This window comes from Narcine bancroftii, chromosome 6 (genome assembly GCF_036971445.1).
Source record: "Narcine bancroftii isolate sNarBan1 chromosome 6, sNarBan1.hap1, whole genome shotgun sequence".
NCBI lineage: Eukaryota > Metazoa > Chordata > Chondrichthyes > Torpediniformes > Narcinidae > Narcine > Narcine bancroftii.
In genome coordinates this window covers 2,998,965-3,014,973 of record NC_091474.1, presented here as the reverse complement: position 1 = coordinate 3,014,973, position 16,009 = coordinate 2,998,965, and the positions used below count along the sequence as shown (strand labels likewise).

At 37.8% G+C, this 16,009-nt stretch overlaps 2 protein-coding genes and 1 long non-coding RNA gene across 3 annotated transcripts in view; 2 read left to right on the top strand and 1 right to left on the bottom strand.

Annotated features, from left to right (window-relative positions):
* The window catches only part of LOC138737175 (sodium- and chloride-dependent neutral and basic amino acid transporter B(0+)-like), a 41,968-nt gene extending 34,780 nt beyond the window's left edge, over nt 1-7,188 (top strand). The window contains exon 11 of the mRNA XM_069887784.1: nt 7,081-7,188. Within this exon, the coding sequence (XP_069743885.1) occupies nt 7,081-7,188 (108 nt within the window). The remainder of the gene's footprint in view (nt 1-7,080) is intronic.
* The window catches only part of LOC138735615 (cadherin-like protein 26), a 94,174-nt gene that overhangs the window by 21,393 nt on the left and 56,772 nt on the right, over nt 1-16,009 (bottom strand). Inside the window, exon 15 of the transcript XR_011339822.1 lies at nt 8,209-8,440. The gene's annotated coding sequence lies outside the window, so the exon portion shown is untranslated. The remainder of the gene's footprint in view (nt 1-8,208; nt 8,441-16,009) is intronic.
* On the top strand, nt 8,543-10,085 carry LOC138735616 (uncharacterized). Its single transcript, XR_011339823.1, has 3 exons — nt 8,543-8,602; nt 8,685-8,855; nt 9,998-10,085. It is a non-coding gene; the product is annotated as an uncharacterized lncRNA (long non-coding RNA).

The following is a 16,009-nucleotide window of genomic DNA, read 5'->3' as shown; positions in this document are numbered from 1 at the left end:
ATTGCATTGTTGATCCAAATAAGACCAAAAAATCCAATTGCATGGATAAATTGAGGGTGAATACCCATTAAATCAAAGCAGCATTTAACAAAGTGTGGTAATAATGAGTTCTAATGGTCAGAAGGAGAGCTGTATTCATTGTGGATTCGATAGGGGAACAGATAGGAGAGGCTTACGGATGGTATGTTACCTCCCAGGTACCATTGTCAAGATTAGTCCAATGGAGTCCTCAGCATTCTCAGAGAGGAGGGTGCGCAGCCATATGTCATGGTCCACATTGGTACCAATGGCATAAATAGGAAAAAGGATGAGGAAATATGGGGAGTTAGGGAGGAAGCTAAAAAGTAGGTCCTCAAGGGTGGTAATCTATGGATTGCTGCCTCTGCCACACTGAATGCAGATAGAGGAAAGAAGACCAGAGCTGAGAACTAAATATCCATGGATACACAGTGTATCTGAAGAACAGGTAGGGGGATGGGGTGGTTCTGCTGGTTAAAAATGGAATCAATTCTTTGGAGACATTGGATCAGATATGATATCCAATTTACACCTATTGTTGGTCTGTATTCCTTTCACTCCCATTCTTCTCACTTTCCCCAGCCTTTAATTCAGAGGCTTAACTATATTCACTCACACCTGGAGGAAGGCTCAGGTCCAAAATTTACCTTGGTAATGTATCTTTACCTCCTATGGATGCTCCAAACCTTCTGTGTTTTGATTGGTTATGATCTTCCAAGAATCAATAGATTCTGGCATGGTTCTAGAGGACTGGAAATTGCAAAGGTCCTTCTGCTATTTAAAAAAGAAGGGATTCAGTGGGAAGTTATTGTAGACAATTGTCAAAGATGAGGTTATGGAGTACAGGGAGATGCATGACAAGATAGGCCAAAGTAAGCATGGTGCCCTGAAAGAAAATCTTACTTGACAAACCTACTACAATTTTTTGAGGAAAAAAAACAGAAGGCTAGATAAAGAAAACACAAGAAGGCTAGATAAAGAAAACACAAGAAGGAAAACTCAAGATAGCTAAATAAAGAAAACACAAGAAGGAAAACACAAGAAGATTAGATAAAGAAAACACAAGGAGGCTAGATAAAGAAAACACAAGAAGGAAAACACAAGAAAGCTAGATAAAGAAAACACAAGAAGGCTAGATAAAGAAAACACAAGAAGGCTAGATAAAGAAAAAAAACAAGAAGGCTAGATAAAGAAAACACAAGGAGGCTAGATAAAGAAAACACAAGAAGGCTAGATAAAGAAAACACAAGAAGGAAAACACAAGAAGGAAAACACAAGAAGGTTAGATAAAGAAAACACAAGGAGGCTAGATAAAGAAAACACAAGAAGGTTAGATAAAGAAAACACAAGGAGGCTAGATAAAGAAAATACAAGAAGGAAAACACAAGAAGGCTAGATAAAGAAAACACAAGGAGGCTAGATAAAGAAAACACACGAAGGAAAACACATGAAGGCTAGATAAAGAAAACACAAGGTTAGATAAAGAAAACACAAGAAGGCTTGATAAGGAAAACACAAGAAGGAAAATACAAGAAGGCTAGATAAAGAAAACACAAGAAGGAAAACTCAGGAAGGCTAGATAAAGAAAACACAAGAAGGTTAGATAAAGAAAACACAAGAAGGCTAGATAAGGAAAACACAAGAAGGAAAATACAAGAAGGCTAGATAAAGGAGATGCAGTGAGTATTGTAGTTTTGGATTATCAGAAGGCCTTTGACAAGGTGTTGCCCATGAGACTACTTAAAAAGATTGCAGGAAAGATACTAGAATGGGTAGAGCATTGGCTGATCAGCAGAACAGAGTGGGAATCTCCTTTATGGGATCCTGCTCTGGTTGGCTACCAGTTACGTTACGCAGGGGGTGTGGTTAGAGCAATTTCTTTTTACATTGAATATTAATGATTTAGATTGCAGAACAATTGGCTTTGTGGCTTAGTTCACAGCTGATACAAAGATAGGTGGAGGCACAGGTCATGATGAGGAAATAATAGACTGCAGAGAGAATGTGCAAAGAGGTGGCAAATGAATTACAATTTTGGAAAGTGTATGGTCATGTACTTTGGTCAACCCTTATTTGGAAAGGGAGAAATTCAAAATTCTGAGGTGCAAAGGGACTTGGGCGTCCTCATGAAGGATACCCTAAAGGTTAACCTCCAGGTTGAGTCAGTGTTGAAGAAGATGATTGCAATGTTGGCATTCATATCTTGAGGAGTAGGAGATAAGAGCAGGGATGTGATGTTGATGCTTTATAAGGCACTGGTGAAGCCTTACTGGTACTATAGGGTACAGTTTTGGGCTCCTTATTTAAAAAAGGATGCACTGACATTGGAGAGGCTTCAGAGAAGATTCACAAGAATGATTCCTGGAATTAAAGGAACACATGAGGAACATTTGATGGCTCTTGGACTGTAATCCTTGAAGTTTGGAAAGTGAGGGAGGAACCTCCTAGAAGTATTTTGAATATTGAAAGACCTGGATAAAGTAGTTATGGGAAAGTTGTTTCCTGTGGTAGGGGAATCTTGAGCAAGAGGGCACCATTTATAACAGAAATGTGGAGGAATTTCTTTAGCAAGAGAGTGGTGACCTTCTGGAATTTGTTACTACAGGCAGCTGTGGAAGCCATATCGTTGGGTGTATTTAATGGAGAGATCGATAGGTATCTGGAGTAGTCAGAGTATCGATGGTTATGGGGAGAAGGCCGGGGAGTGGGGCTGAGTGGAGAATGAATCAGCTCATGGTTGAAAGGCAGAGCAGACTTAATCGACCGAATAGTCTAATTCTATTCCTATATCTTACAATCTATAATATAACCAAAGTCAAAATAAAGTAGGTAGAAAAAAAAATTGGAATCCTATCTGGTGCATAGATGGATGATTGTGAAATAAAGTGAGCATGCAAAAATATTGGTTAAGACAATAAAAATCTGAAGGTCTTTTAAGTTCTCAATGAGCAAGGCAATAAGTGAAAAAATAGCAAAAGACCATTTTGGATCAAAAGGTTAAGCTCAGTATGGAGGCAGAATATGTGGGTAGCATTCGTAATATCCCTTGACAAAAAGGAAAAATACAGTAAGACAGGAAGCGAAAAGGGTCTTGGCCCATATCAAGTGAATAAGAAGCAAACTCAAATTCAAGATATTCCACATTGTTTATGGATGCAAAGGAGGAATTATAATTTTCTATTTCTCTATGGCCACATGTGGTTGTGGGGTAGGCTGTTACCAACTTTGTATTCTGCTTAAAAAGAGGGAGAGAAACTGGTTCAATGTATGGCATTAAATCTAACTTCAATGGTGGGCAAATTACTGGAATGGCACAGATTAATCAATGTGAATTTAGGTTGAAGGTCAGGTCTGACAAACTTGGAATTTGAGGAATTAACCAGGAGTATCAATGTGTTTGCAGTAATCTACAGTACCCTCTATAATGTTTGGGACAAAGACACTTTTTTTTCCTTAATTTGCCATGCTCCACAGTTTATTCAAGGTTATTTGTAGACATTTTGGTTTCACCATGTAGAAATTATAGCATTTTTTTTTTACATAGTCCTTACATTTCAGGGCACCATAATGTTTGGGACATTGAGCTTCTTAGGTGTTTGTGAGGACTCAGGTATATTTAAATTGCTTTGTTGATGCTGGTATAAAAGAGCTAGGATTGTTTTGAAGCTTTTGATCACCTTTGGAGTCCGTAATTGCCATTTTTCAAAATGAGGACTAGAGTTGTGCCATGAAAGTCAAAGAAGCCATTATGAGGCTGAAAGCAAGAATAAAACAGTAAGAGACATTCCCCAAACCTTAGGATAACAAATATCAACACTTTGGAGCATCATTAAGAAGAAAGAACATGCTAGTGAGCTCAGTAATTGCAAAGGGGCTGTTATTCCAAGGAAGACCTCCATTGCTTGTGACAGAAAAATTCTCATCATATTGAAAAATATTTCTCAAATGTATGTCCGACAGAACAGACACACTCCTCAAGAGGCGGGTGTGAATATGTCAATGACTACTGTCCGCAGAACACTTCATGAACAGAAATACTGAGGTTACACTGCAAGATACAAACCATGACAAAGATGGGATGTTTTGGATCTTGGACAGTTCCTTTACGCCTCCACACCTTGCTCTTGCCATCACTCTGATACAGGTTCAACTTAGTTTCATCTGTCCGCAAGACCTTTTTCCGGAATTCTGACTCTTTTAAATACTTTTCAGCAACTGTAACATGGCCATCCTTTCTATGGCTAACTAGTGGTTTGCATCTTGCTGTGTAGCCTCTATATTTCTGTTCATGAAGTCTCCTGTTGACATATCCACACCTGCCTCCTGAAGATTGTTTCTGATCTATCGGACGTACGTTATGATGGGATTTCTTCTGTCATTAACAGTGGAGATCTTCCTTGGCCTACCAGTCCCTTTGCAATTATTGAGCTCACCAGTATGCTTTTTCTTCTTAATGATGATCCAAACAGTTGATTTTGTAACCCTGAGGTTTGGGTGATGTCTCTTGCTGTTTTATTCTTGTTTTTCAGCCTCATAATGGCTTCTTTGGCACAACTCTGGTCCTCTTGTTGAAAAATGGTAACAACAGACTCCAAAGGTGATCAAAAGCTTAGAAGCAAGCCATTCTCTCTTATACCTGCACCAATGAAGCAATTAAACATACTTGAGTACTCACAAACACCTGTGAAGATTGATATTTCAAACTTTATGAAATGAGGGGATTATACAAAATGCTGTGATTTCTACATAGTCAAATCAAAATGTATACAAATAACTTTGAATAAACGGTGGAATGTGCACTTCAATTACATGTAAATTGTTTGATTACAAATTTAAAACTGTGGAGCACAGTGGCATATAAAGGAAAAAAGTATCTTTGTCCCAAACATTATGGAGGGCTCGGTATGTGGATTTTATCCAATGCTTTTGAAGAAGTTAACAATGCAAGTTAGTCAAAGGGAAGAAAAGAGGCTAATAGAATCCAAAGAAAAGTGGAAAATCAAAATGTTTTCACGAGTGGTTGACAGTTATCAGTGTTTTGTTAAGATTGGGGTTCATGCTTGTATTTTTTGTTCAATATAAACCATTTGGAAAATGAAAGAGTCAGGATAAATAGGTCTGTAGATGGTACAAAAATTGACTGTGATTGACAGTGAGAGGGAAAGCTTTAGATGGCTGTATACAATCCATACAAGTACAAAGTAATGTATTTGGTTAAGTGCAATAAATCAATGGAATACATAAATGAGAGGGCACTAAGTAGGCTGGAGGATAAGGAGTACATGTTTGGAGATAGGTGATAAAGGTGGTTAAAATACATGCAAGACATTTTCCTCTCTCAGCTAAGATATAAAATATAAAAGCAGGAAGGTAATCTGAGAAAAGCATACTTCACTAACTAGACTTTGTGTGTTGTAGATCACATTAAACCAATCTTGTAGAGTTTATAGAGGATGTTTTCAGGTAAGTTGATAAAGAAAAGGCAATGGGTGTTGTTTACACTTCATCAAGAGGTTTGATAAGGTCCCGCATGGGAGATTGGTCAGGAAGGTTCACTATCTCAGTATTCAAGATGAGATGGTAAATTAGATTAAGCTTGAGCTTTGTGGAAGAAATCAAGTTCATACTAACACCTTGTCCCAGTAATTGATGGCCAATCTACCAGCTAAGTGTCCAGTGTGAAAGCTCTTTAATTGGCCCCCATGCATCATTAGACTCTGGGGATAATACTACCTATTAGCCCAGTGTGAAAGGGACATAGGGTATCCTGGGATAAAGTAATAACACATTGATTATGTTTTTGGGCGAGTGCAGGAACGTGAAGGAAACAAAAGATTAAAGAGGTACAAATTTTGCCAACCGAAAAACCTTTATAAATGTCTAAAGGACCATGGGAAAGTCGCAGTGGGAGAGATAGATAGTGGATCTGCCCTCCCAGAATTCCATGTGGAAGAGAAACCCCTCCATGAATGCTCCAAGAGTGCTCTTTCTCTTCTGGATGGAATTCTAGGAGGGTAGGTCCATCATCACTCTTTCCCATGATCTTTATAATTTGTGCACTATTGCCACTAGAACTTTCCCATGGTGTTTATAAATTGTGCAGCTATACTTTCCCACAGACTTTTATAAATTTATAATGGTTGAAATAGGTCGGCTCAACAACAGGGGCTGAAGGGCTCATACTGTGCTGAACATAAAGCTTAATTATGTTATAATTAGGCATGATTAATTTTGTTTAAATACAAGAACATAATACATTGGTCAGGATTTAAGGCAGGTCCACCATCACTCGATGCATCACTCAGAAGTTACCAGTGGAGGATAGAATCTCCTATCCCTGGGGATGCCTGGTGATGAGTGTGAAAGGATGCAGAGAAACGGTTAATAGTGGCCCATAACTTGAAGAACCGAGTTACAGAGGAAGGTTAAATGGGTTAGAACTTTACTCGTTGGAGCATGGAAGAATGAGGGGAACTTTGATAGAGATGTATAAAATTATGAGAGGTAGGGAGAGAGTAAATGTAAGCAGGTTTTTCCACTGAGGTTAGATGAGACGAAGTAGAGGACGAGTTGAGTGTGAAGGTGAAATATTTTGGGGAATATTAAAGGGAAGTTTTTATGCAGAGAGTGGTGAGCGGGCTGAATTGGTGAATGTGGGCTTGACTTTGAGTTAAGAAAAATTTGGATAAGTACATGAATGGGAGAGTTATGAAGGGTTTATGATCCATGTACAGGTCAATGTGACAAGGCAGAATAATAGGTTGACACAGTCCTCCTTGAATTTAAACGAAACCAATAAATAACGTGGTTTGTGCTGGCTGATGTAACAGCTGGCTGGTGGACAGAAAATGTTTGTCCAATTTACAATAATCATACTGGCATGTTAATCATAATGTGTAATTCCCTCATGGAGAATTTTCAATTCTGTTCTATTTCTCCCCACATGAACAAATTCCATATCATGGCCCATTAAGGATCAGCTGTATTTTAATAAAAATTGATTATTAAATTATATAAATTATTGTATCTGAAAATTTTGCAAACATGTTTGCTATTTTTTAGGCTGGAATTTACTGGATAGAATTAATTGATACTTTTTCTACTGGTTGGAATATACTTCTTGTTGGATTTCTGGAACTCGTTGGTATAATCTGGATCTATGGGAAGTAATAATACAATAGTTTCAAGGTTTTTTTAAGCATATTTTAATGCAAAAGATTAATTTGCATGCATCATCGGGTCTATTCTAAGAAAGTAGAAGCAAATGCAAATTCAAGTATTAATTTACTCATTATTAAAATACATACAAGATGTGGCTAATGTGGAACAGCTCATTACATCCTTAATTGAATAGTCTTGAATGGTTACCTCAATGGCACTTTAATCTCACTGGTTTCCTTCCAAAATTTCTAAGAAAAAAATCATTTCCTGTCATGAACGAACTCAGCAACTGCTTCTTCAAACCTCTCGAATAGGAAATTGCAAAGAATTATTAACCTCTAGGTGACATGTACCACGACCTCTGGCTCATCCCTCTCCAACTTTAGGATATCTTGGACACAAGCAGCAACATCCCTGGCACCAGGGAGGCAAACCACCATCTGGTTCTCCTTACTGAATCAATAGAATCCCCTATTTGTCCTCCTAACTATTGAGTCCCCTATGAATACTGTCTTCCTCCTCCTTTCCCTATTCTTCTGAGCCACAGGGGCCAACCCTGTGCCAGAGGCACAACCACTGCTGCCTTCCCCAGCTAGGCTGTCCCCCCTCCCCCAACATCACTCAAAGAGGAGTACTTATTATTGAGGGTTATAGCCACAGGGGTCCTCTCTAGCATCTTCCCCTTCCCCTTCCCTCTCCTAACTGTGACCCATTTATCCTCCTCCTGTGGCCCTGGGGTGACCACTTGGCTGCAACTCCTGTCTGTGACATCCTCATTTTCCCTGACCAGAGCGAGGTCGTCGAGCTGCAGTTCCATTTCCCTCAAACATTCCCTGAAAAGCCATAGCTCAGTACACCTGGTGCAGATATGGACGTCCAGGAGGCTAGAAGACTCCAGGACCTCCCACATCTGACACTGAGATCAGCAAACTGCTCCCACACTCATCCTTTTTCTCTCTCCCTTTCCTCAAATGCAGTGGAAAGAAAAAATAATCTTAAAGAAACAAGTAAACAACTAACCAGCCTTACCTTAATGCGAACAAGCCTCTGCTTGCTGAAGCGTCGTGAGCCAGAGACGAAGTCCCACTCCTCTGTGTCACTCCTTGCTGGCAGTTTCTTTGCCTTCCCCTCCAATTAACCCCGTCACTCTCTCTTCATCCCTTCTCCACTTGACGTCCCTGAACTCCGACACCATCGACTACTCGCCCGAACCACTCGGCCTGAGCCCCGGTAATAATAAAATCCACAGCATGCAAGCCACCTGTAAAAAAAATAATGAAAAGTAATTTTTATTGCTTTCTTGTTATTCTCAGGGGGGAACCAATTCATCAAGGACATTGAAATGATGATTGGTAAAAAGAATTGGCTCTTTTGGTCATGGTGGAGACTTTGTTGGTTTTATGTTTCTCCTATAATGTTACTGGTAAGAGTAAGTTTCATTTACTTAATTAAAATTATGAAAATTCTATATTTTCTTCTGATTTATGTGAAATTATTTTAAACAGGCAATCATATTATGGACTCTGGCAACATTTCAGCCACCACAACATGGAAACATGGTGTTCCCAACATGGTCAATAATAATTGGATGGTTAATAATGATCTTTTCTATGATTTGGATTCCTATCATAGCAACAGTGAAAATTTTCCATGCCAAGGGTTCCAATCTGTACATGGTAGGACATACGTCTGTGTAAATTAATGTCTGCTTAAAATATTCTTTCTATGCTTATTGAGTAGATATCTTTGTTAGTAAGCTTATTTGATGACGTGTAATAGAATATACTTTTGAAAGCATCAATCAGTTACTCTCAGATGTATTATTTTTGTAAATGTCTTCATTTCTTGGAATTTCAAACAACGTTCATGGAAAATGTAGAATTGAATACAAGATCCACCACAATACGGCAGCAATTTCAAAACTATAAACAAGGTTAAAAAAAATAGGAGGATGAGTAGGCCCAACTGGATCATTGAGCCTGCTCCACCATCCAATTAGTTTATGGCTGATTTCACCATGGCCTGCTCTACTTACCCGCCTATTCCCCATACCCCTTAATTCTCCTTTTATTCAAAATAGGTCTTAAATACATTTAATGTGGCAGTTTCTACTGCTTCACTGGATGGAATTTGACAGATTTATTCATTTCTTGGAGAAGCAGTTGAATCTTGAAGCTATGTCCCCTAGTCTTAGTATCACCTGCCAATGAAAACAATCTCCCTGCTTCTCTCTTATAACCCCAGACCTTTGACAGTTTTTATTAAATCACCTTCGAAAGTATTTATAGATCATTAAACATCTGGTCATGCAGCACAGAAATGGTCCCTGCGCTCAACGTTCAAGCCAACCGAGATGCTTCCCTGAGCTTGTCCAATTCCCTGTATGTGACCCATAACCCCCAAACATTTCCTATCCATGTACCTGACCAAATATCTTCAAAGCATGATAATTGTACTTGCCTCTACGCCTTGCTCAAGTAGCTCATTCACCACCCTCCAAATGAAAAAAAGTTTCACTTTTAATCTTTCCTCACTCACCTTAAACCCTCTCACATCTGATTTCCCTCCTTTGGGGAAAAGATGGTGACCACCCACCTTATTTCTGGCCCTCTTGATTTTATGTCTCCACAAGGTCACATAGCATCCTCCTCTGCTTTAGAGTAAATAGTCCCAAAATAATTTCCATTTATGGATATTTGTTCTTGAATAGTGCATGAGAAATCATTTGGAATAAAAAGATATCAATTTTTTTACTTTGTTGGGATGCTTTGAGGGGTATCAAGCACAAATCATCAAACGTTTTCCTTTTTTTTTGCAGAAATTTGTTGCCACCTGCAAACCAACTCCTGACTGGGGTCCTCTCTTGAAAGTGAACAGAGGGGAAAGATACAAAAATCAAATTGACAGTAAATAAAAACTACATTCTTTTATAATCAAGCGAGAAAAATCAACATTTAAGAAAGTTGTATTTAAATCGCTTCAATTCTTTTAATTATTTTGCAGACTGAATTTTGGAAAGGGAAGTGTTCTAACTAATTCTATTTATTTGGTGAAATTATTCAGTTAACATTACATCAGCTTAAAACATTGACAAAAATGTTTATTCAAAAAAACTATAAAGTTGACTTGATTTTCACAACTATTCTTTATTTCAACTCAGTAGATGGCCATTTGTTTGTGTAAGACAACATCAGTATTTCCAGGCAAATATCAGAATATGGATTTCTTTTCGTACCAATAAACATATATTTGCACGTTAAGAATAAAACAGTCTTGGGTTTGTTCTTATGTTCAAGCATTGACCAGTATTTCTTCATTTTCTCCATCTTACAATCATCTTACAATCCAACAGTCACACTCTGAATTTGCAACAATGCTCAAGGTCTCCATTTTATGGTGCTTTTCACCCCCAACAAGTATATTTGTATGAAAGTACAGTGGAATCCTGATTTAACATGAACCCGGATATAATGCAATCAGCCAGGATACCCCTTTTTCCCCCTCTTTCCAGAATTGAAATTGTTTTCAGATCAAAACAGAACACATGAAAACCTTTATTATTGAAAGAGATAAGCTTCTTCACGCAATTGACGCAATCAAAAATAAAAGTTGCACATGACCTCAGCATACCTGAATCGTGGCTGGAAATCTCAGGAAGATAAGTTACACGCATCGCTTTGCAAAGTTGAAGAAGAGGCGGAACTCAAGGCTAAATGCATGGAAACAGCAAAGATGTCAGCCTTGATGACTCCCTGTATCGGTGGTTCATTGGAGCACACTCAGAAGGCCTTCCAATTACTGGACCTATTCTCAAAGCTCAAGGTGAGAAATTTGATCAGCTGATCAACAGAGAAACCTTACAGTTCAAAGCTAGTAATAGATGGCTAGTCTGGTTTAAACACCGTCAGGGATTTCTCAATGTTAGTGTCTGGAGAAAATCACTCAACTGACTGCCGCTGCCACCAAATACCTGGCAGAACTAAAAACTCTCTTAGAAGAAGGTGGCTACATCAAAGAACAAGTGTATAACTGTGATGAAACAGATCTCTGCTACAAGACGATCCCAGACCGCACACTGTCTAGCAAAGATAAAATGGAAACTAATATTATTTCCTTTAATCAAGAGAGGGCAAAAGTATATCGTGCCTTAATCTGAATAAACACTAGATAATTTGCATGTGGGCTAATTTGAAGTCATCTGGTTCTAAAAATATATATTTTAGGGAATATTTTAGATATAATTTCAGAATATATCCTTCTAACCATGGAATTGCAAGGTCTAGGGAACAGTTAGAACATAGAACATTGAGGCTGTTAGCACAGGCCTTTTGGCCCATGGATGAAATGCCAATGTACATCAACCTACTCAACAAACTAAACCTTCCCTCACATCCAATAACCCTCTTTTTCTTGCATCTACGTACCTAAGAGTCTTTTAAATGATTCTGTTAGAACTTTTCTTCTTGGAGCGTGGGCTAATTGGGAGCTTATTGATATTTATAAAATCATGAAAATATACATAGTGTAAACAATCATAGCCTTTCTCCCAGGTTAGGAGAATATACTGTAAAACTAGAGAGCATATATTGAAGGTTAGCTGGGAAAGATATAAAAAGGACTTGAGTGACACCTTCTTCACACAGAGTGGAAGGTATATGGTACAAGATACCAGAGGAACTGGATGAAGTGGGGACAATTGCAACATTCAAAGTGCACTTACACAGCCATCTATGTATCCAAAACGTTTAGAGGGCTATGGGCTGAATGCAAGCAAATGGGGCTGGATTTGTTGCCATGAACAAGTGCAGCTGAAGGACCTTGTTTCGGTGCTGTTAAACTCTGCACATCTCTGTGCTGAAAGACATTTGCATAGATTTATGGACTGGCCAGTCCGAACCTTCCTGACCTTCCCAAACCCCTCCCTTGGCTCCTCCCCAGATTTCTGAAACAGCCACAGTATCTTAATTTAAAGTACTGATCCATGCTCTAAGTTCATCTTTTTTATTCCTAATATTTATTGCATTGAAATTAATTAATCTCCATCTGATTGCATTTATGGTCCCTTCACTGCTTGTACCTCCTCACTGTCTCACTATGCATCAACCTTTTCACCATCTACTTTAATGCTCTTCCCTAGCATTATGTTTCCCATCTCCCTGTCCAATAGATTCAGCCAGGATATTGGGTCCCCTCCAGTTTAAATGCTGTGGTGATACGTATATACTGTACTGCTCTGTGTATAAGTGTCTGGCCAACATTCACATTCTCAAAATAAGATTTTAACATATTAACATGGCAATTTTGTGTTTTACAACTCCTATCAGGAGTTTTAACCACATAATTGGCTGTGCTTACCTTTGATTCTATCTCAAAAGGCCCTGAAAATCTTGCTCGAAAAGGATTAGAAATTGTTGGGAACCGAATTAACACTTTATTGGGCATATTTTATGGATGAGTGATTCAGGATTATTGCACATATTAACTTGAATTTATTCCAGACAGCACAATGTTCAAAGGAGTATTAAACCTCTCAAAAGAAGAAGAGAACAACTGTATGTGTCCCATTATGAATTTTAACATGGAAGTCAATAATGCCAAATTATTTCTATCCAGCGACATTAATGACTTTCATTTCAGGTTCTCAAAAGGCAATGCCAGTGAGAAAAATGCAACACTGCAAAGGAGAACTCATTTTCTGAGTGATCTTTTAATTGGAGTATCAAAATTAGAAATTAGTTGAAGCAAATAATTGATTAATAATCTGATCCTATTGCTTTCTGAAATGTATTTGGGTAATTATCGGTGAGCACAATATTATCAGTGCACAAAGATCAGTGGAAAAAATGCCTACCCAAATACCAATGATTGACCAGATTTTCCATTTCACTCAGCTTTCTCACCTTAATAAATGCTTTTATTTGTTTCATATCATGGATCCATCTTCCTTTTGCAAACTGAATTCCATCATATTATGATACGACTAACTAGGTGATAAATTCTCCACCACCGCACCATTGTCATGGTACAGTATATCGAGCAAGTGGCAATCCGAGTCAAAGAATTGATCTTCCACTGCTCTTACTGTGCCAAGTCAATGGGATCCTGCAATTGGCAATTACAAGGTTGCATGCATGGTTCTTCCTTCAGTGTTGCATGTTTCTTAGATAGGAATGGGAGGCCGAGGAAGGAAAGTTCACAAGTAACCTCAAAGGTCATTGTCCTGAGCTATCACAACAGTATTTAGGAGAATTGCCGTAATTTCCAGTACAACATTTTTCATACATCAGCAATTAGAGGTAAATGCCGAGTGTGCATTACCTCTGGAGGAAAGTATTTGAGTTAATTTAAGAAGTGAAAAAGGCAGACAAGGCTTGACTACTCAGGAGTTGGTCTAGAACAATCTCCCTGTAGATCTCCATATAAGATTTTCAGATGAAGTCTGGTTCTCTGCTCTTAATTTGATTCATGATACTTCATTTTGTGAAAGCATTGTTTATTACACTTTAAGATGGTACATGGAATACATATGTTCAAACTTAAATGATCTTGTTTTTATGCAGATGTTTATCCATTATGTGAGAAGTGCAAAATGTTTTAAGCATAATTGATCTCTATGTTTTAGGAGTGTCCCAATTTAGGAAGATTTTTGGAAAATAATTTTCAATCTTTATCAACAATTTTTAAGATCAAAATAGAACGATGCCCTTTAATTGCCTTGTTTATTTTATCTCATGAACCGGATACACATGTGTCTGCAACTCAAGAGAAAGTTTTAGCTTTTATCATGTTGATAGCCAGACGAACAATTTTAATGAAATGGAAAGATGAATCTTCACCTACACAGTGATTACACGATGTAATGTCATATTTAAGATTATGGAAAATTAGATACAACATTATAGATAGAAAGTTTCAATTTGAAAAGACATGGGCCCATTCATATAAAACTATCAGGATTGGCAAATTTAAGTAATTTGGATGCTCCAGCGATTTTCTGTCTAGTTTCTAAAGGTCACTGTTCGACCCATGTCTTTAATTTTTTTTCTATAAGTAACCTTGATTAGAGTGAGGTGGTAGATCAGATTTAGTTTTAGATTTTGGGGTTTTTTTTCTTTTTTTACTTTTTATTCCTTTTTTTAAATTAATTGATTATATACGGGTTTAATTCTGATTGTCCTAGATCATATTATCACATTAGACAGATATTATTCGGTGTTCCATGTCAAGTATCAAGTAGCCTTTGTCATTTTAAAACCAAACTGCAAATGCAGTGGACAGTAAAAAAAAATGAGAGAACATCTCTCCAAACCATGATGCTTTATAAAACGACACAAGACTACACAAAAACAGCATTAGACAACACTAGACTACACTACTAATATGCAAGACAAACAAAAAACCTGTTCTAGACGACAACCTACACGAAGCTACATAAAGTGAATAAAACAGTGCAAACAATTCAGTAGTTAATAAAAACTAGACAATAGGCACAGTAAAGACAAGTTACAATAGACTCTGGATGTTAAAAATCTGGTAGCTTGAGTGAAAAAACTGCCACACAGTTCACAATCCACTAGGAGCCCAAAAACTTCAACACCCTCCGCCACAGGGCCCTGCAATCTAAGATCAACCTCCAGAACCCCTGAACCAGGCACACAATGCAGCCGCTCCAGGCACCATGACACACCCTCCACAGAACACGCCACAATGTCCCCAACTTGGCCACAGTCAACAAGCGATGCCGAAAGCTGGAGCCTCAACTTGGTCCCTACAGCAGTCAAGGCTGCATATTATGTTGGTTATGTGTTACATATACTGTGTTATGGCCAAGGCTTGCTATATTGTAACTCATTTGATTTCTATCCAGTAATACTTTTAATAAATAATGTTTAATCAGCAATATGGATGTATTTGAATTACATTTATAATCATTTGTGATATGTATATAATGAGTTTTTGCTATATTAGTAGACTTTGTATGGAGGATTATTATGTTAAACTCAATAAAAATATTTTAAAAAGAAAGATTAACACTAATCTGTTATACTACATTAGACCATTCACACACTCCAGCACCAAACCAATTGATTTCTTAGCTGAAAATTAATCTTTGCACTCTCCCAGATAAATATTAATGCACAATTTCAAGATGGACTGTAGCTGCCTCATTAAAATATAAGCAATTTCTAGACAAGAAATTTTGTTGTAATAATTCCAGTGCCAACAAGAGGCTTCAACATCCATTACATGAAAAATGTATTTTCCTTCAATGTGCCATGTTAAATATGGTGCCATATCCGATGAAGGCAAGATGTATTGTTTCAGCAACATAAAAGGGATGTAATCAAGACTGGTCTAGTTTAAAATTATAAATCTTAGGTATAGGTTAGTTCAATATAATTTTTGCATCAGTTATATTTGACTCCACAAAAATTAAATAGACTGAATCCTGCTATATCAGATTTATGTTTTAGGTGTGAATGTGAGATTGGAACTTTTTTTACATTCTACATGGCAGTGTCCTAAAGTTAAATATTTTTGGCTGGAAGTCAGTAACTTTTTGGAATGGATTACAGGGGTTAAGTTCCCAGAGGATCCTATGTCATTTTTATTGAGTAATATTAAGGCTGGACCATTTCATCTGATGCAAGGATCGACAAAGAGATAGACAACAGACTCGCCAAGGCAAATAGCGCCTTTGGAAGACTACACAAAAGAATCAGGAAAAACAATCACTTGAAGAAACACACAAAGATCAGCATGTACATAGCCGTTGTCATACCCATGCTCCTGTTCGGCTCCGAATCATGGGTCCTCTACCGGCATCACC